Below are 21,802 nucleotides of genomic sequence, written 5' to 3' on the forward strand. Positions count from 1 at the left end.
AACACTGAAGTTATCACAAATATCAGATAATTTTGAGCTAAATGGTCTCTTAAAGTAAGGATTAAATTATTTGAAAATCAAATGGGTGGATCTGTGTACCAGTGGAGCATGGCACTAATTTCTGTACTGCTGTAACTGACCTAGTTTATCTGCAATGGTTTGTTAGGCTTCAGCCTAATGGAAGACTGTTTTCTGTGGTACCTGTAAAAAAATGAGCCAGTAAGAAGTTATTGGCATTCTGTTTCCGTTATGCAGTTTCTAAAAACCTCAGAAAAAATGAAGACAGTATCACTACTTCACCATGTCCTCAAATTAATCAAATTGCCTGAGAATGGAAGTTACTGTAGATGGACTGAAACTGTCCTGAAGTGAGTCTTTGAGTATGGACGTGAAGTCAAGAGACTTGGATGTTATTTCCTAGCTGTGCAAGTCTACAGAAGCATTCTGTGCCATAGGAAGCTGCTGTCAACCAAGAGCAGGGGTTTCCATGTTAATCAAATCTTTCAGCAACCACCAGTGCCAGGAGGGGCTTGACCCCACAAGGGGAGCCTACAAGAGAGCTGAAAAACTTTTTACAAGGGCATATAGTGATAGGATGAAGGGAAATGTCTAAAAACTGAGAAAAGGTAGATGTAGTTTAGATGTTAGGAGGAAATTCTTTACTGTGTGGCTGGTGAGGCACAGCAGCATGTGGCCCAGAGGAGCCGTGGATACCCCATCCCTGGAAGTGTTTGAGGCCAGGCTGGATGTGGCTCTGCATAACCTCGTCTAATGAGAGGTATCCGTGTGTGGAAGAGAGGGGACTTGGAGCTAGATGGTTGTTAAGATTCCTTCCAACACAAACCATTCTATGATTGGAAGCACTTTGTTTTCTGCCAAGATTTCAATTTGCAGAAGGAATGGTAGGGTTTATTTTCATTTGTGCTCATGCTACTGGTTTTTAATTCTGACTATGGGCCACAAACTCAGTTTGCTTTAAAATTCTTCTCTGTCATATTAGAAAGCATTAGCAGTTCCTCAGTAACTTTGTGGTTGGGGAGTTTTGTTACTTTAAAAGTTCAAGCAGACAAACTAAACCATAGTCCATTGACAGTGGAAGAGATACCAAATTGAAATAATATTGTTGAAAAACTGTGTTTTACAGCTGATTTTCAAATATTGTGATTATTTGATAATGTTATCTCTTTTGTTGACCAATTACCTTTAATCTATACTGAAAAGATTTGCTGTTGTACTAGTTGTAGATTTTTACAAATTGGATATGTTAGTTTGCCTATGTTGTATGTTCCTTTTCCATCCAGGGCTTTCATAACCATTTTTCCTTCATAAACATAAAACTACAGGACACTTGCTGCCAGTTTATAATTGCTTCTGCATTTTCTGCCTACCAGGCTTGTTAACCAGCTCAACCCAGAACTGTGTTTTTCTCCCTTTTTAGATTTTAAGATGAAACACTGCTTTTGAGCATTTTTCTTGCTCTTTGCTGACTGCTAATCAGCATTTATTGCCCTGCCTATAGAAATGCTCGTGGTCATTTGCTTGCCAGACAGGCTAATACTGGATGTGACAGGATCTTCATGCTCTTTCCAGTAGCCAGGTTATCTGTAGTTAATTGTTAAGCAGCATTTAACCTGTAATGCTGATTAATTTTGATTTAATTTCTAATTTATTTCACACATTTTGGATCAAGTACATTTTCTGAATACAACATTATTCTATTTAGCGAAAGCTAGGTGTTCTGAAAGCAGCAAATCTTGCTAAGAAAATGGAGAGCAGGAACCTGAACAAAATATTTAGATCTTCATAACAGGTTAAATTTGATCTGTAATGTAATTGGCAGTTTCATAACTGTCTGAATGCCTGTTCATTATAAAAACCTCGGTGCTGTTACTTTTATGTCTGAGCAGTATTTCTGTTGTGTAGTTCTTGAAGATTCATTGCTGTGTTGAGCAACTCATTGTTGCTCTTACTTTCTGTGAGTCTATGCTTAAAGCACTTTCTAAGGGACAAACAGGTGCCAAATCATGGATGAGAAACAGTGGTTTGGCATCCTGCTGGCACTGTGGTAAGAAGTAAGCTGTAAGAAGTGAGTTCTGAGAGCCACAAATACTGGTTTTCACTAGTTTCTGTCATGATTTGTTATTACCCTTCTTGAATCAGGTAATTTATGTGAAAATTCCTGTTTTCTACTTTAAAACAAACTTCCAGTCTTAATGGGTGTAGAGACAGATAGGAGGTGTGATCTCGGTTTATCAGCCAAGACCAACTAAGAAATATCCTCTTTGTCTCCTCTGGTAGCACAGTAAATTCACGAATACAAGCCGCACTGAGTATAAGCCGCACCGCCGGGTGTTGGCAAACATTTAGTTTTTTGTCCATAAATAAGCTACACCTGAGTATAAGCCGCTCTGTTGTTCGCAGCGAGGACCCACGTGCAACAAAGTTGCCAATTAGTAACAGAACTGCGGCAGGGCGGGGTTTACTGGCTTGGCTTGGGCTGTGCAGGCTCGGCCCGCTCGGGGCTGCTAACGGGGCCAGGTGGCCCAGCCCAGCACTGCCGCTCGGCGGGGCCACTTGTGGCCGGCCGCTGCCTCTGGGCTTGCTCACCCTGGCCTGGCGCTGCCCCGTGGTGGCAGGCAGGGACGGGGCACCCCCAGCTCCCGTGGCAGCAGAGGCGGGCGGGGACGGAGCCCCCCGCTGCCCCCCCGAGCCGCGGCGATGGCGGCACGGGGCCCCCCCGACTCTCCCCCGGGCTGCGGCAGAGGAGGGAAGGAGAGAGCTCTCCCTCCTCTCTCCCTGCCCCCCGTGCTGCCTGCAGGGAGCCAGGCTCCACCCACAGCACAACAGAGTAACAATTTGTAACAATCGTGAAATGCCGGCTTTTACTGGCAGGTGCTTGGCTCAGCACCCTGGCTGGCACTTCTGAGATTGTAAATGTCAGAAAATTATTCACATGTTAGCCGCTCCTGAGTATAAGCCGCATTTCCAGTGTGGGAGCAAAATTTTAGTCAAAATGGTGCGGCTTGTATTAGTGAAACTACTGTAACTGAGTATTTAAGCCCCTTTTTACTGTCATCCTTTAAAAGTACTGGACCTTGCTCCAGAAGATTGGCTGAAGTTGGAGGTATTGGGTGAGAAATTTTAGGTGAATACGTATTTTCTGAAATTCTATTCCACATTATGGTCCCTGTTTGACAATACTTCCCCTTATTTTGTTTCTTCTAATTAGGTCCTTCCTAATCAATTTTTAGTGTCAGTTTCTTGTTCACTTGGGCTCTGACGTTGCTCTTTTATGTTGGAGCCCTGCAATGTGCCTGTTACTGGCATTTGTTCTGCTTTCCTTCTTAGAGTTGTAGTCCTTCATTTTGAGTCTGACAGCCTGGTTCTTGTATAGTTAAGATGATTAACTTGAATTTATTTTTTTTTCTCATTGAAAAGTGTAAAATAAAGGTATCTGTGTAGTTGAGAGAAGTATTTTTTAACAACAAATATAGAAACTTGTCCTATTTGACAGACTTCTTGAATTTCTTATCAATGAAGGTTAAATTTATAATTGTGTTTATGGGCAGCGAAAAGAGGAAGTAAGGAACTGTGTTGAAGATATACCAAGAAGAGACAAGAGAATGCGTAAAACCACAATGGACTGTAAGGAAGTGGTGGATTTTGTGGGTGTTGATTTTGACTATGTGAACTTTAATTTAACTGGAGATTGTGCTTGAGTTTTGTATCAGCTGTAAAGGCTGCCTTGACATTTAGTGCTCTGGGCTTTTTCAAGAGAGTGACTCTTCCAAATGTTTTCCCATAGTTATGTTAGACTGGTGATTATCTTCTCTTACTATTTAAAATAGTATGCGCTACTATTTAGCATAGAAAATAGTCTGTTTCCCTGTTTTCAACAGGGCTTGAGTTGGAAAATCCAGTGGTTTACACTGGAAGAAAATTACTGTGCCCATCACAGACAGACCAGAGGTGATATTTTTATGCACCTGTAAAGGTGCTGTTCATCTTCGGTTGGAGAGTCAGATCTTCTTATAGTAGGGGAACTAGCTGCTCTTTAGTGTGGACGTGCCCTGGCTGGAGCAGCTATTGGTGGCCACTGAGAAGCACTGTGGGTGAGGGAGAACAGAGCTGGTTCAGCAGGCAGTGACACCTTACCTGTTTCACAGCTAGTACTCAGTGAGTGCTGGAAGGGGGAGCTGCACAAGTTCTTCCATGTCTTTTAGTGCTGAGTGCCATGGTAATCTCCTCAGGATCCTGAATGAAACAAAATGGATACAAGAACTGAGGATTTACAGGGGTTGTTGAAAGCTTCCTCTTATCTTTGTTGCCCTGACTTATTTGCCAGAAGGTTCATGAAACAGATCTGAAGCATTTTCATACATTCTTACTATTGGTTTTGTTTAGTATATGTGTTATTTCCATTTCTTTTCTCCCGTTTGCACTTGTTTGCTTTTTGTTATGCTTTTTTTCTAAACATAACCTTGAAGTTAAATAAGTGCCAGAGATATCAGTGAGAATTTACAGCAATAAACAGTGTTTAGTGTTGCAGTGACAAGGTAGCTTTCACATTTCTAACCTGCTGATAAGAAATTGTGAAAAGAAGCTAAAGGTCTACACATCTTTGTTTTCATGCTAGGCATTGAGAAATACTTCTCCTCTGCCCAGTAAGTGCTTTTCAGTTAGTATATCACTGATTCTGGCACCCTTCTTCCATCATTCTTTTTTCTGTAACAAGTTTTACACCAGAAGTAAAAATAATTTTATAGTCCTTTCATATTTAAAAAAACTGCCCTGAAGTATGTACCCCTTTATGACTAACAAATACTATGCCTGGACACAATTGTCATACAGAAACATGTCACTAGTCTCAAAAAGTTAATTGACATTGTAGGATGCTGAATGTTTTCTAAGTAAACGAACACAACCATTGCCAGATTCACACTTCCAAAAAAGGAAGCTACCATATTCTGGATCTGTTGTTGTGTTCTATGGATTGGGTCCATCAGATCTAAGACTTAGGAAGTTGCTTTATTTGAGTGGTTGTAGTCAGTTTGAATGGTAATTTTGACAATAGAAAGCAAATCTGTCTTGGAGTCCAGGATAATTTGAGAGAAATGCATTATATACAGATGCTTAACATTTATAGGGTGTGACACTGTTCGCTTATACAGACCACTGTATAAGCTGGCTTTTGTACCACCTGATTGTTATCTAAACTTGTGTTTTATAGCTTGAAACAATTGGATGGCAGCTTAATCTTCAAATGGCAGAGTCCATGCAAGCAAAGCTGAAGTCTCCTCAAGCTGTGCTAGAGCTGGGAGTGAGCAGTGAAGATTCAAAGGTAAGAAATATAAGTCAACAGAGTTGGAATGAGTTGTGGTGATGGCCTTATGGTAAAGTTCTGTTAAGGGCATCCATTGCAACTCTAAATTGTTGTTATTTTTGTCATTATTTTAATTTCTTATTTCGAAAAGGTTATAGTAAACACTTGAAATTGTGAAATACTGATACAATAGGATAAATATTCAGTAGACTGAGAGCTGTGTTACCAGCTCTTTGGACTGTAACAGGAGAAATAGGGAATATGGTTATTTTAGGTCTCTAAAATGTTTTTGTAGATAGTTTATTTTTATCACATAGCATATGATTGTAGTTCTTATGCTTTTAATACATAGTAGGTAGCAACCTTCTACCATGTGTGTTGTTATGTAAGACATTGCTCATCACTAGCAACCTTTCTGTGCTAATGAATGATGACATTGTGTGAGGCCATAGAAACCCAGTATTTGGAGGTTTTAAGGTAGTCTTAAGTTCAAGGATTTTAGTGACTAGTTGGCATATCAGAACTCAAACTCACTAAAGAGCATAATTTCTTATTCATAAAATCTGTGTCTTTTGTTAGCCAGCATGTTTCAAATTAAACACATGATTTGCTTTTTAACCTTATCTTGCTAATGGAGATTGGAGTATTTAGTTCTGTGGTGTCTGTCAGAACGTTTACCTACGAAAAATTCAGTGTAATAAGGAGTTTGAGAGGAGAAATTAGAACTCAGTGCTGCTTTAGCATTGCATTTCATTCACAGTACAGTAAATTCACGAATACAAGCCGCACTGAGTATAAGCCGCATCGCCGGGTGTTGGCAAACATTTTGTTTTTTGTCCATAAATAAGCCGCACCCGAGTATAAGCCGCTCTGTTGTTCGCAGCGAGGACCCACGTGCAACAAAGTTGCCAAATAGTAACAGAACGGCGGCAGGGCGGGGTTTACTGGCTTGGCTCGGCCATGAGGGCTCGGGGCTGCCGACAGGGCTGGGTGGCCCAGCTCGGCGCTGCCGCTTGGCAGGGCCGCTCGGGGCCGGCCGCTGCCACCGCTGGGCTTGCTCACCCCACCCCGGTGCTGTCCCGCGGTGGCAGGGGGGGCACAGAGCCTGCCGGCACCTGCGGCGGAGATGGGACGTGGGGATGTAGCCTGCCTGCTCCTGTGGCAGCGGCACACGGGGACGGGAGCCCCCGAGCCATGGAGCCAAGCAGGAGAGAGCCCCGCCTTTCCCCGAGCCGCGGGGCCAAGCAGGAGAGAGTCCCTGCTTCCCTCGAGCTGCAGGGCTAAGCAGGAGAGAGCTGCCCTGCCTTCCCCACCCCCTGTGCTGCCTGCACGGAGCAGCTCCACCCGCTGCGCAACAGAGTAACAATTTGTAACAACCGCGTAAATGCAGGGTTTTACTGGCAGGAGCTCGACTTTGCAGTTTGCACTGACTTGGTTTGCGCTCCCAGGGTTGAAAAAGTCAGAAAATTATTCACATATTGGCTGCACCTGAATATTAGCCGCATTCCCGGTATGGGAGCAAAATTTTGGTCAAAACAGTGCGGCTTGTATTCGTGAAATTACTGTAATTTTACTAATGTGAGTGGAATTTCTGATTTATGGTGAAATAATAGAGAATACACAGCTTATGTTTGTGCTTCTCACTAAGACTTACAGAAATTGTGTATTTTTCAGCATTACATTGCTGCAGATACAGGAACTGGACAAAATTTTATGCCCAAGCTGCATTGGTGAGCATTGAATATAGATTCAGTGCTTATGCAAAAGTATTAAAAATATAGAGGGAAAAATATCACTTTCATGTAAGACAGAAAGTTCTTCTGTTTCTTGTACAAACAGAATTCAGATAGTGGACTTTTTCTGTTTAATTTCTTACTTGTTTTTGTGGATATGTTTAGATACCAAGATCAGAATTATTTTGTGATAATTACAAGCCTAAACCAGACTTTTGATGGGCATTTAGATAAAACAGTGCAAGAAGAAAACTAATGCTTTCACTATAGAGACATTAAAATTTTAAAATCTGGGTTGGTGTGAAGATCACTACAGGATTGCATCCTAGTACGTAAGATTGCTATTATTTGTTTAGTGTGAGTGATTCTTCTGGTGTATCTTGCATCTTTGTGATTTCTTGGTGCATGGAGTATTGTGTCTGAAAATCATAGCTACTTTTCCTCTACAAAATTATGTATGTGCCTTTTGTGCAGAAATACGGCATGAATTGAAAGTATGTATTCTTAATGATTGTATTATTTTTTCACCTTTTTTTTCATAGTTCATAGCTATAATTGCTAATTTTTTTTGAGGAAAGACACAAAATGCTGTTCCAGAGGAGCTTTTATGGTCTGGCTCATTAGGGGGCAGTAGTGCTCTTTGTCACCTTGGTTCTTTGCTTATTTTTGAGATAATACTCAGAATCAATTCTGAAGTCAGTCATTGTGGGAACTGTTTAAGTGTTTTCTTTTCTAATTTGTATATGACAGTAGAAATTTCACTTGTGTATATATAAAAAAATAAAACCTATTATTATAAAAACCACACTGAGCAAGGTAAATGAAATGGGATATTATTTTCACATTTGCTAGCTAAATTTGATTATATTAATACATTAGTGTTTACTACAAATCACACTACTTAAATAACATTTAAACAGTCCTTATTCACAAGTTGACATTTGAAATTAGTGTTTAAATTATCTCTTCAGGGAGGTAATAATAAAATCTGTGGCTGTATGGATGTTACTTGTGTGTTGAGAAATAAAAAGAAATCTGCTATATGCTGTATTAATATTTATAGATTACATTTTGTCAGCTTCAGATGAAATGCAGAGTCCCAGAGGAATAAATCCATCAAAATGCAAAAGTAAGGTTTTTTTTTAGTTCTTTCAGGTGGTTCAAGCTGCTAGCAACATTCGCATTTCCCAGGAAATACAATGCATGTGACTAGCAAGAATTGTGACCAGAGCCCATGATTTCTGTTAAACTGTTTTTTACTGGGTTTTGTTACAGATTTGCTGTTTGCTTATACTCCAATGTGGAATTATGCTCGTGTTAGCCCCAGTGTGAACAGGGGGTGGGTCAGGTGGGCTGCCCGACACAGCCTTCCAGCCCAAGTTATCTTGTGATCTAGGCTGCTTTGGTTGCTGCTGATGTTTTGTATGAGAAAGAGAAGAAAGGAACTTTCAATTAAAAATCCAATTAACAGAGTTTTATTGCAATGATTAATTTTTTCAAATGTTTAATTGTATCTCAGAATCTGGGGGAAGTGAAATTACTATGAGCTAGACACACAAAACAAACTAGTATAATAGGAAACATATTTTTGATTTGCAAGATCCCTTTGCTTCCCTTACAACATTTTGATGAGTTTAGGTGACATTTGAGAACTGATTATAACATATCAGCTCTGTATAATGGTTTATTTTAATAGTAAATTTGGTTTCAGATTTTTGACCATTAATTGCAACATGACAATCTGGAAATTCTGTACAGAGTACCATTATTTTTATGGCTGTAGGTTTAATTGACAATCTGTGTTTCTCATGTAGATTTTTGATTTGCAAAGACCGATCCCTGAAAGTGCTATGTTTATTAAATATTTCTTTCCTCCAGTAATCTATTTGGTAACTGCACACACTCTCACATGTCTTCCCACTATTAATAGCAGTAATTCCTTAGGCTATCTAATCCAGACTTTTTGGACGAGCTGTGATAATTTTCTATAACCATAGGAGGAGTCATAGAAATAAATTAATAAATAATGTCAAAGTATGTAGAAAGATTGAAGGGCTTCAGAAATGTCACACAATTGGTGCTGAATATCTTCACAGAGGAATGTGAGAACTAGGAGTGTGTTCTTAAAGAGTTGTCGCTATTACTCATCATTAAGAAGATCCAGTAAGGCACATTACTGTTTAAGGTATTTGTTACTGTGTATTTTCACACATGATCTGTAGTTACCATGTATGCTTGAAAATCGTTAGGATAAATAAATTATTCTTGCCCAGTTTTGTCTCTCGATAGTTATCCAATTTTCTTCTGTAAATCCATTCCACAGATTTTATTAGATTCAGTTATCTAATTGCAGTTTTTCCTGTGGAAGGCTTTGCTCTTTTCTTGGTTTTTCTTCTCCTAATTATTTAATCTGTGAATTTGTTCTTAATCATAAAGAACTTCTTGGGAGAGCTCTATTTTTCAGTAAAAATACTATGTAAAAATTCCTTGTGAAAAATCAATATTTTGCTTCTTTTGTTCCTTCTTTATAGATGTATTTGAAGAATTTTTACAGGATTTTGTCTGCTAGTGCAATGCAAAAAGTAACTGATAATTGTGCTTGTTTGTTGCACCTGCTAGTGTAATACTTTTGGCAAAACCCAGCTAGTATTAGAATTCTATTATCCTGATTTACCTTTATGTCCTTTTAAATAATTTCCCCTAACATCAGGATGCTTTAACAGAGGAATGTAACACATGAGAGACTGTGACAAATTAAGAGAGATGGGCAATTGCTAACCAAATGAATTTTAATCAGGACAAATGCCAGATTCAGCACCTGGGATGGGGCAGCCCTGGATATATGAACAGACTGGGAATGAGATGCTGGATGATAGCAGTGCTGTGAAAAGTGATGTGGGGGTTGATGGCAAGTTGAATCTGAGCCAGCAGTGCTCTTGCAGCCAGGATGGCCAGCCATGTCCTAGAGGGCATCACCAGCTGGGCAAGGGAGGGGATTGTCCTGCTCTGCTCTGCTGTGAGACAGCCTCACCTTGAGTGCTGGGGGCAGTTTTGGGTGCCATGATATGAAATGGATTCTAAGTTATTAGAGAGTGTCCAACAGAGGGCAGCAAAGATGGTGAAGGGTCTAGAGGTGAAGTGGTGTGAGCTGCAGCTCAGGTGACTTGGTCTGTTCAGCCTGGAGAAGAGACTGAGGAGGAGTCCAGGGGAGGGGAAGAGGAGAGACAGACACTGATCTGTTCTCTTTGGTCATCAGTGACAGAACCTGAGGGAACACCATGAAGCTGTGTCAGGGGAAGTTTTGGTTGGATATTAGTAAAAGGTTGTTCACCCAGAAGGTGGTTGGGCACTGGAAGAGGCTTCTCAGGGAAGTGGTCGCAGCACCAAGCCTGAGCTCAAGAAGCATTTGGACAATGTTCTCAGGCACATTGATGATCCTTGTGGATCACTTCCAGCTCAGGATATTCTATGATTTTATGAAAATCAGACTGTGGTCTGATTACATTAGAAACTGAGCTGATACTACATATTCATCCTTCTACAGAGTAAGTAGGAATCTAGAAATCTAGAATTATTATATTTTACTTGTTAAAATAACAACATATGTGTTGGGCTTTTTTTTCTTCTGTTTTTTACAGAGTTTCTATATATTTCTGGACAGAGAACAAAACTTACACCTTTTTGCTTTGTTTATTTCAATAAGTACACCATTCTGCTTTCTGAGTTTGCCATTGTGATTAGTTTTCCCATATTTTACAAAAAAACCCAAAGCAAAGTAAATGAGAAATAAATCTTCTTCTACGAGAGCTATATCAGTTACTTAATTTACCCTGTAGATTCACTGCAGCCTGTATGACATGCAGCATGCAGGCAGGACCTGCATATCGACCAGTGTTTAAGGAAATACGGTGGTACTTCCCCTTCCACCTCAATTTAGCCCTTTTTTTTTTCTCTGAAAAGAATTTGTGTTTGTGGAGTGGCACAACAGTGAGAGTTGGTGGGTGCTAGGAATATGATCCCACTTCTGAGAAGTGGGAGGTGGCAGAATTGAGCATGTACTCCTTTCATTTGTCATTTCAGTCCTTGCCTTTAGGGATGATGCATTTATGTGGCCTTTTTTTGAAGTAATTTTTATGTGTAGGGCCTTCCAAAAAGAGGACACTTGAAAGTAATAATGCTGAAAAAAATATGATGAGGTCCAAAGATGAAACAATTGTAAATTGCTTCCCACATTCATCAGCTCCCTCTCAACCACTTTCTTTTCTGATGAGGACATCAACCTTTTCCTTTGCAGAGCACAAGCAACCTTGTATGTACTCCTTGGAACTGAGCTTAGTTTTCTCATCAAGCTTGTTTGTAAGTCTCTAACAATTAAAAAAAAAAGGTAGGACGGGCTTTGGATGAATGCAAAAATAAATGTCGAAGGATTAGATTGAGCGAAAAGGGCTTCTTCATTCCTATTTGGAGGAGTTAATTGGAGACCTGGATAGCCTCAGACAACACAGTCCTGGTTCAAGGTTTTTCTGTGCTTCTTAATAAACAGTGTTGTTGTTTTTGGCAAGGTGTCCGTCATGGAATGAGTTTTATTCAGAGAATTAAGTGCTGATATATAGTTCTGCTGTTAAGAAAGAAGAAAGTTCCCTGTGAGAAGGTTTCAGAATATGAGAAAAGTCCTTATGTTTGTAGGAGTGGTAATAAGAATGACAGTATAATTTTGATTGTGTGGTACAAGTCAGAAAAATGAACCTGAAATTTATAACTTGATTCCAAACAATAGCATCACTATGGAAAGATGACAGAAATTTAATTGCTCTGCCATGAGTGAAGGAAATCTTGCATTAGACTGGTTTTGATCTGTCATAGCTATTACCTTGGATTAAGTCCATTTAGTTACTGGAAAAAATGAAGCTGTGGTCCAGAATTTTTAAAATATTGAGAGGTCTTTTTAAATTTCTTACCAACAATCGATGCCCATATAACCTGTATTATGTAAGTTGGAAGTAGTTTGACATTTTTTTTAGTAACCATTTGCCAGGCGGTGTGGCTCCATCACCTTTGGCAATTGTACTGCAGTGTGTACTTAATTATCTGACTTCATTTGTGATTTTACATTATTTAATTCCAGGTTATAGTAAGAATTTCTTTACAGTATACTTACATTTTTTTCATTTGGCTGTATGCACAATTTATGAATACAGACTATGTCACATAAATTTGCAAATCCTCTTAACTAGTTACAACCTCTACACGTGTTCTGTTCATAGCAGAATATTCTTAGGACTTTCTCCATATCTCTGTGTCTTGGAGCTAAGGAAGAAGATGATGCCAGGTGACCATTTGTAGTTGGTTGCAGCCTTGGGCAACCTCAGCCTACAGTTAGAAATGAAACTCTTGTTTTATGCAGGAATAAATTCAATTGTCTGTAATATGTAGTTGTAATGTGTACTACTGTCACTCCCAATAAACAGCAGGTAAGTATTTCACATATTTGAGTTTAAGCTTTGTGACCCATTTCATTGCGAGGTAGAGTAAAACTTTAGGGCCTTGAGGGAATTTGAAAAACAGTAAGATCTGGTGAGCTTTTCTTATTTAATGCAATTGTTCATTACATCTTTTTTCTTAGAAAACTTGTTTCCTTGTTTCCTACTTGCCCCAAACTGGTTTTGTAGGCTTGGTAATTCAGTCTTTTCAAATGAAGAAGACACATCCCTGAGATTCATGGAAATTTTCAGGCATTTATATTCTTTCTTGCCTTTTATTCTCAGAAAATGTACAGTGTCTTAACAGATGGACTGTTGCTTTATTTGTGTGCAGCAATGGAAGATAACCCTATTTGTTCCGTACTTTTGCTGTGCTTTTGCAGAACTTCTGGACATTATTTTCCCCTCTGCTTTTAGTGATGCAATAAGCTCTGTGATACCTTCACAAATATGTTCAAAACCATCATCTCTCTCACGTCTGTTTCTTACTAACTGTATGGTAGAAAGATAAGGTAGCCAAAGAGATGGGTGAAGTTAGGGAGAGATGAATGTGAAAGTTGGACTTGCTCTAACAGCAAATCTCAGGTTGCCAATATTGCTCTTCTGCCTTTTCCTCTGTCACACTGATGTTGTCTGCTGTCTTTGAGGATTGGAGGTGGAGGCAGAAGTGGACAAGGTATAACAAAAAGAAGGGTAACAGAACTGGTGAAGGGTCTGTAGTCTGAGGAGGAGGGGCTGAGGGATCTGAGGATGTTCAGCCTGGAAAGATGAAGCCAAGCGGAGACCTGATGGCTCCCTACAGCTACCTGAAGGAAGGTCATAGCCAGGTGGGGGTCAATCTCTTTCCCAGACAGCAAGTGATAGGACAAGAAGAAATAGTCTCAGTATGCACCAGAAGAAGTTTAGTCTGGATATTGGGAAAAATACTTTGTCTTAAAGGGTAGTCAGGCATTGCACATGAAACTGGTTAATTTAGGTTAGGAAATACAAATTCTATTACTGCATAAAATAAATAAATTTTAAATACTGTACAGCCCAAAGAAGAAAAACTGATCTGTGTCAGAGCATTTGCATCTTGCCAGGGTCAGGCCCCATGGCTTACATTGAGACCACTTTGGGGCTGTGCATCCTGTACCTAGTCATGTTTCCTCCTCCATACACAATCTATCGCGTGTCTTGTGGGAAGATATGTGCTTATCTTTTCTTCCTGATAATGTCAATACTCATATCAGAAGAGGCTGTGAAAACAGTTGAATGGGTGACAAGGAGCAGCTGCCAAACCATTTCAATACTGTGCAGATCACACCTTGCTTTTTGTGCCATATATCTTTAAATATCATTATGGTGAAAAGGACCATTTCCAATTACTCTGTTGGTTCATACCTTGCCAGCAGTTCTGTATTGCTTAGGCTATTGCAAACTAATTAGGTGTTTTATGTGACAGGCATCTCACCAGGTCTGCTCAGAGCAGTATAGAAGGAGCCCACACTTCTTCATTTGCATTCCCACACTGCTTCATTTGCATTCAGTTTACATTTGTATTCACCATTGTAATTTTTCCTGTGCTTTACTTTTTCTTTGTAAATTCTTTAAATTCACTGTTTTGTGAGTTTTGATACAAAATAGTACTGTCAAGGAAAATAATCTTGTGGTAATGAGTTTCAAACCAAGCATCTTCAGGGGTTAATAACATGGTTTTGAATTTAAAAGCAATTTGATTGCCCACTTTGTGGAATTGCTGGAGTTGCTTTCCTGTTACTTTTGCTAATTTTTTGTCACTAATGTAATTGCCAAATCTGGCTTTCGGGAGAAATAGTTTTGTCTGTTCTTTAAAGAGTAGAAAGTTAGCATCTTCTGCTCTGCTAACATCTGTCCTGCTCAAGGCAATAAAAGTCGTACATGCTGTCAAACAGTATCAACACTGAGCATTTGACATCGAACAGGTGTCTAACAATGTTGTGACACCCTTTCCAGTCACTCTTCAGGTGGAATAAGGTAGGTTATCACCTCAATCATATGCAGAGGAGTCAATTTTCACTTGTCTTATTTTGTGTTATTTACCAATGACAGGAGTCTGGTACCTGAAACTGTGTGACATCTTAGTTTGTCCCACTTGGCTTTGTATGAATGTTTAACAAACTTTAAAAGCTGCTATGACAAACTTTATCACTGGTTAAAATACATGAAATATGACCTCTTTCGCAAGAAAACCACAACCCACAACGTGGCCTACAGCCTCTGAGAAAATCTTGTACAGTATGATCGTATAAAATCACTGCTAATGAAATAAAACGTATTTCTAGAAATGTATACTCAGTGGCAAGACAGTAATAGAAAGAGATTTCAAGGGAGAGAGAAAAAAACATTTTTTTCCATGTTGAGACAGATCCTAAGAATTGCTAAGAATGCATTTTGAAGCCTTGGAGTAATGAAAGGGTAATACAAAAGGCAAAAGAGAACCAAAGCTACTGAAAATGCTTGTCTCTCTTTTTTAGTAATGTCTGATTTTCAACTTTTTATATTACCTTTGGTGCCTAGAGGCAGACTTTTAAAAAGGTTAAAAGTCCTAGATTATTTCTCTGTCCTCTTTTGCAATGTCAACAGAAACAAGAAGTTGGGAGATGACTGTGCTTGGAAATAAGTCATATTATGAGACTGGGAATTTGGCAGCAAAACAAGTTACCAGTAGCTAGATTACTGTGGATCTCTACTGCTGCAACTACTCTACTCTTGGTTTTTTGATTAGGTACTTCAGCACTAAAGATTGACTTGTCTGCTTCATGAGTTGGAGAAATGTATTAAAGAATCATAGAATCCTTAAGGCAGGAAAAGACCTTCACCATCATCAAAATCAACCGTGACTTAGCATTGCTAACCCGTATCCCCAATGCCACATCTATGTGCTGTTCCACATGCTGTTTGAACACTTAGGGGATGGTGGTTCTACTGTTTCTGCAGGCAGCCCATTCCAATGCCTGATCATGTCCGTGAAGACGTTTTTCCTGATATTTTTATGAGAATCACAGGTTTAAGCTTTTTGGAGGGTGGACACTATACCTTAGGGGGCTACCAACAGGTAATGTAGATGTGCCATCATACCTAGTAGTTCTGGAAGGTTTGCAGCCTGGAAGTGAGTATAGTGTTCAGTAACTGCAAAGAGGAGTTCGAATTCATGTCATCTTTACTCCTCTGTTCTGAATCCTAAATAAAGAAATTTCAAAATCTAGCCATACACATATGAAAACAAATAGGTCCTTTGTTCAGGAGTAACTGCATTTTCAGGCAAACACTGCCTAAAAATATCTGAACTTACTGCTAGAAAGTAAGTACCTTTTATTAGAAGATCTTAAGAATAGTCAGAAGTAGGTTTATTTGAAGATACAGTTAGAGGCAGGAAGAAAGCCTTCTGTAGATTCAGGAAAGTCCTTTTGACTACAGAGAAACATTTGCCTAGCTGTTCTTCTCCTTGTTGTCATTTCTAGATCACTTTGCCTCTTCATATTTCCATTCCTTCTTACTTTTTGTCATCTCATCTTCATAGAAACAGATGCATTGTTCTCCTATCAAAGAAATACAACAGATTCCAAAACATTTTTGAAATTCCTCAACCATCAGAGTTGCCATTCAAGTGGGACAGAATTCCTCAGTTTGATGCTATGTCTGATAAATTCAATACAAGCTCTCAAGTGCTGCCACATATAACTAGTAATATTTTTATGGTTGTTTCTGTTTCTTTCATTGTTGAACAATGGTTGATTAAGTAATATATCATTATAGTCCTTTATTAGATAGGTTTCCTTTGTTGTTGAGGCCTTAGGACCCTTCTTATGCTGTAGGGTATCTTTTGCTCCAAAAGGATGTGAAGCACAGAGTTACATAAATGCAAGATGTTTAGGCAGTTTTTACACAGTTTCAGAGTTCCTGAGTGGCAGTATATTCCTGTCTGTACTTTTGAATGCTAAAATTTACTAGGTTCTTGTGTGAGCATTTCAGTTTCCTCTTTCTAAATTTGTATCCTGTTTAGTGAAAATGAAAGTCTTTCTTGTGAGGACCAAAATGGGTTGGTAATAATATCAATGAAATGAAGAACAGCCAGGCTTTAGTATTGAAACTGATTTCTTTGATTTCTTTCCAAGTGCAGATATATTTGAGACACCATACAGGAGTAGAAGGTAAACCTTTTCAGGAGAGCTGCTCTGCGGTAGCAGCAAGGAGCTGCTCTGTTGAAGTGCATTAATTTGCCAAGGGTACTGTAGCCAGGCAGATTCCGGTAAGCTGGCACAGTGGTCTTTGCAAATGGTGTAACACAGAGCAGAAGTGCATGAAAGAGATGTGGGGAGGTGGAAGCAGTAAGGCTAGTGAAGAGCACAGAAATTCGAGAAAGTAGTGTTTGTTGTGAGCTACCTGAAGTTGAGTTGAGCCTGAAGAAGCTTTTTGGAGTAACACTGAGGATTATTATCATGCAGGAAAAAATTATGCACTCTGAGAAGGGTTTTGCAGTGTGATGCAGTGCTTTGTTCTCAACCACTGAACAGTCATTCTGAAAAGCTCTAGAAAATTCGAGTCAATCATAATTTGATTTTATTTTTTTAGTGGAATTGCTTTAAAATTTTAATTCTGTCAAAAAAAGTTACAGGAGTAGAGCGAGTGTGAATATGAGGAAGACTTCACATTATTAGCACTTGAAACAACCTCCAGAAGTGTGCTGTTCCAGGTCTGGAACAAGGGCAAAAGTAATTTGCCATTGTATTTGTACATGTGTTAATATCTTCATATTACCTCTGAGCTTGAAAAATTGAATTATTCTTTGGCTTTGCAGAAGCACAGTTTTTTTTAAGAAAAGTACCTATTTACATGGAATCACTGTTTCCTTATTTGCATCTAATTCCTTAGCTTTTGGTAGACTACTCTCCAGTTATGGGTTTGAGGTTTTTTCATTACAGTAATTTCACGACTATAAGGCGCATCCTTTTGAACCTGGAAGAGTGCCTTGTAGTCCGGTGCGCCTTATATAATGGACAGAGTTGTGAAATCTGACAAACCGGAAGTGTGAGCCGCAGTGGGGGGGCAGTGCCGCAGGAGCACCGAGTTGCGAGGTGGGGCAGGAGCGGGCGGCCACAGCCGGCAGGAGCTGCGCAGGGAGGGAGGGAGCTGCTGCTGGCCCCGACCCCGACCTCTACCGCCGTGTGGGGAGGGAGGGAGCTGCCGCCGGCCCCGGCCCCGACAGCCGCATGGGGAGGGAGGAAGCCGGCGCCGGTCCTGTACGAGCCGCGGGGGGAGAGAGCAGTGCCGCGCTGGCCCCAACTGCCATGCGGGGAGAGAGCGGCGCCGAGCCAGCCCCGTATGTGCTGTGCGGGGAGAGAGGGAAGCGCCACCGCTGGCCCGGTGTGAGCTACATGGGGATGGAGGGAAGCGTTGCCGCTGGCTTGGTGCGAACCGCACAGGGAGGGAACGGGCGGCCACAGAAGCCGCGGGTCGCGGCTACCCCGAGCCAACCCAGACCACAGGCAGCCCCGAGCCGCCCCAGACTGCCATGAGCCACGACCGCCCTGAGCTACGCCTCACCAGCCAGTGCTGCGGGCAGGCGGGAGTGCCGAGGCTCACGGCACGGGGAGGGCTCCTGGGACTGCGTTTAAAGGCTAGGCCAATCTGTGGAAAATGTTTGTAAATTAAGCACCTGCCAGTAAGCCCTGCGATTGCGTGATCCTGTGACTATTTTGTTACTTTGTTGCACGCGGCGCAGCTCCTCGCTGCACAAAAAAGTGCACCTTTTAGTCCGGTGCGCCTTATATAATGTACAAAGTTGCGAAATTTGCCGTCTCCCAGAGGTGCGCCTTATAGTCCGGTGCGCCTTATGGTCGTGAAATTACTGTAATGTGTTTTTTTGGCATTTCATTTGTTTGGTTTTGTTTGTTTTTAGATTTTTTTTTTGTGGGGGGAGTTTGGGTGTGTGTTTGGGTTTTTTTTGTTAGAGAGTACTAGTATCTTTACTGAATGTAAAAGTGTTGAGAAGAAGGCTTTTTAGTTAGGAAAGTGTCTTGTAGTTTGTGCCACAAAATACCTTTCAAGTTTAATTGACTGAAACTGTAAAAAAATCACCATTCCATTTTTGCCAATGGTTTCTCATACAACTCCTGGATTTTTGCCCAAACACTAGGTCATTTTGAGCATTCTGAGTTAAAGTCAGGCATTGATGTCATTAAACAGCACATTCTTGGGCGCTGTGGGGAACACATAGTCCAGGTGCTGAAAATAATGCACCTTGGAGCAGAAGAGGGCTTGGTACTGCTTCCTTCCTGCCTTGAATCTTAGTACAGGGAATCAGCTGTGTTCTCTCCACTTTCTGAAGTTGGTATATAAAATAGTGTAGAAGATGATATTCCCACAGGTGGGTGAATGCTCTACAGAAAGTTAAAAACACCAACTTTTTCAGGGAGTATAAAATAGGATATACTAGCAGGAAATAGTATAGGAAAATAAAGTAGAAAATAGAAAATAAAATAGGATCATACTAGCAGAAAGATGGGTGAGAAACTGGTTCAAAACGAGGCAGGAAATTCTATACCAAGGAGGAAAACATTACCTCTGGAACAGTCATCAAGGACAATAGTCCATCCTGTGGGGGTTCAGTTTCCTTGACTATTCTTGTGAGAATGTTGAAGATGTTTTTAATCCTTAATGATGCTTAACTTAAGTGATTTTTTTTGGTGTGTGAAAGTAGATAGCTTTTTCAGCAGTTGTCAAGTATCCTTCAAGGCTAGTACAAAAGCAGTAGAATAAACTGCAATTGTAGATAGAAACCTTGGGAATAAAACCAAAGCCAAACCTCTTTCTCCTTCCCACAGTTGAGAATTGTGTTTATTCTCCTTCTAAATACATCAAACCCCCAAGTGCGTGTTTTCTTCTGTGAGGGTGAATGAAGTTCACATTCTCACAATTGTGCCTGTATGTTTCTAAAGCTGTGCTGCAAAATGGAGTGCAGAAATGAATTAGAAAATGAAACAAAACTGATGGCCTGAAAATTTTTAGAAATTATGAGATCTTACGTTTCTGGTGGGATCTAAAGAAAAATTGTACTGACACTGAAAGAAATAGACTGATTTGCAGGTGGTTGTGAGTTACTAGCATGAGGAGGGGTGTGACATAGCAAAGAAAATGAAACTTTAAGCCATGTCCTGTTTTTAACTATTAACATTTCTTTTTCACAAAATAGGAGATTTTAGTAGGCATTTAAAGACTATCATTCTGCTTTACAGATGTAGATAAAAGTGAGACTCTTAAATATGTATGCTTGTCCCTTTAGTATTGCTACTAATGCAAAGATAAAGATGATTAAAGCTTATTATTTTCAGAGGTGGAAAAGATAAATTACTTGCATGGAATTTGTTAAAGCTGATGCATTGACATTTCTTTCTAATGAAATCAGTAACATAGAGAGAAAATTAAATATTTTTAAAATTCCCACAAATTAAAAAACTAGGAAATTGCTTAGCACTTTTTTTTTGGTAATCATGTTTGTCCTTGTTTGTCTGAAGGTATTTGATTAGATCATTATTCTGTTATTAGTAGCATTGTTCATATTGTTCAACCTTAAAATGACTTAATTTTTACCCCAAACAATTGAGTTTAAAAGAGCTGTCTGTATAAAGTTTGTATATCTGGTTTTAGAGATGAACATATCTTGTACGTAGAACTAAAAGGTACAGGTGTGAAATAGCAGTGATATGAAAGAAAAGCTTACGTGGTTGTAATCAACATGTATTATGAAGGAAAACAGGAGAGGAAGAGGAATGGGAATTATGGAAATGTCAGGATTTTTACTCCACAGTTGAAGTAAATACCGGGCAAATTAATAATAGATAAAATGAAGCCAAAATACTATTGGTTGAAGGATTAAGAGTAATGTGAAATGTATGAAATTGATCAAGGCAGGAAATGAATGGCTGAGAATTGAACTTTGAGCTGCTGGAATTAACCTACCACTTTGTTTTCGCATCTAATAGTTGGTATGTATCTAAGGGAGCTAAGGAAATCATGGATAAGGGGGATATTGCTTGTAATATATCCAGTGATAAAAAATCAAAAAGAAATTATAAAAGTGTCTAAAAAAAGACAAACAAGGGTTGCAGTGATGAGGACAACTGCAACTGAAATGCAGAGATTCTTGTCTAAAATTATAGTGATTATTGCCAAAAGGATTTCAATGTATTTAGTACTTTAAGTAACATTTTCAAGGAGGGGGAAAAACTGAGAACATCACAGGAAATGGCTAAATATGGTTTGGAAGAAATGGTTTCAAACTTTAAAAAGTTTGAAATTTTCACACTATGAAAGTGCTTTCCTCAACTAAGAAGTGAGAAGTAGACATTTGTGGGTTATATGTTGAAAATTCTCTGTAAAGCAAAATACTTGGGCTTGCAGAGATGTCCCTGCTTTGAGCAGGGAATCTGGCGATGTCTGGACCAGATCGCCTCCTGAGGCCTATTTTCAAGGTAAATTATTCCACAGTAATGCAGAGATTTCATTTGTGAAAATGTAAATAGACTCTTCTAAAGATCCCTGAAAAAGATGCTGAAGAGATTAACGTGTTTAATCTGCTCTGTTCTGCTTAAACAGGAAAAGTGTGATAGAGTGCGTAGGTTCCAAAGATTAAACTTTTGTGAAAGGTTCCTAATTTGTTTTGACTCTTTCTATAAACCATGCTGTCCTTGTCAGTTGGTCACCTGTAACATTGCAGATGAGTTCTTCAATGAAATTGATTCTTATTAAAAATCACTCAGTCTCTATTAGATAATGGAAAATAACAACTAGCTTATAACCTGGCAGATATGAGACCTATGTCAAACATTAATCAGTTGTATGATAATTAGCATAGCCCGGCATTATGGTAATTATGGGAAACAAGCACAGTAAGGGACAGTTTGACAAGAACGAGCACCAAAATGAGGTAAAAGCTATTTACAGGATAAAGGACCAAAGGCAATACTTATTCTGTGCCTAGAGTGCAAATTCTGTGGTATCCTATATTTGATGTTACATGAAAATAGCATTTGGGTCTATATTTTTGGTTGCAGTTACTCTGAGCGAGGCTTGTAGTTTAAAAAAACAAACAATTTGAGACTGGATCCTGATCTCTTGTGACTCTTTATGATTATTGACTTAGTTTATTTTCACTAGAGTGTTGGGAGAAATCTTGTCCAGACAGCAGGAGATCTTAGCTGAGTATTCACAGAGTCCTCATGGAGGTAAAAGCATACATATTTATG

The 21,802-nt window shown here is 39.6% G+C and overlaps 1 protein-coding gene across 1 annotated transcript in view; it reads left to right on the forward strand.

Moving 5' to 3' along the window:
- COMMD10 (COMM domain containing 10) overlaps positions 1 to 21,802 on the forward strand; it is a 115,798-nt gene that overhangs the window by 20,259 nt on the left and 73,737 nt on the right. The window contains exon 5 of the mRNA XM_033084942.1: positions 5,231 to 5,341. Within this exon, the coding sequence (XP_032940833.1) occupies positions 5,231 to 5,341 (111 nt within the window). The remainder of the gene's footprint in view (positions 1 to 5,230; positions 5,342 to 21,802) is intronic.

This window comes from Catharus ustulatus, chromosome Z, assembly GCF_009819885.2.
Source record: "Catharus ustulatus isolate bCatUst1 chromosome Z, bCatUst1.pri.v2, whole genome shotgun sequence".
Lineage (NCBI taxonomy): Eukaryota > Metazoa > Chordata > Aves > Passeriformes > Turdidae > Catharus > Catharus ustulatus.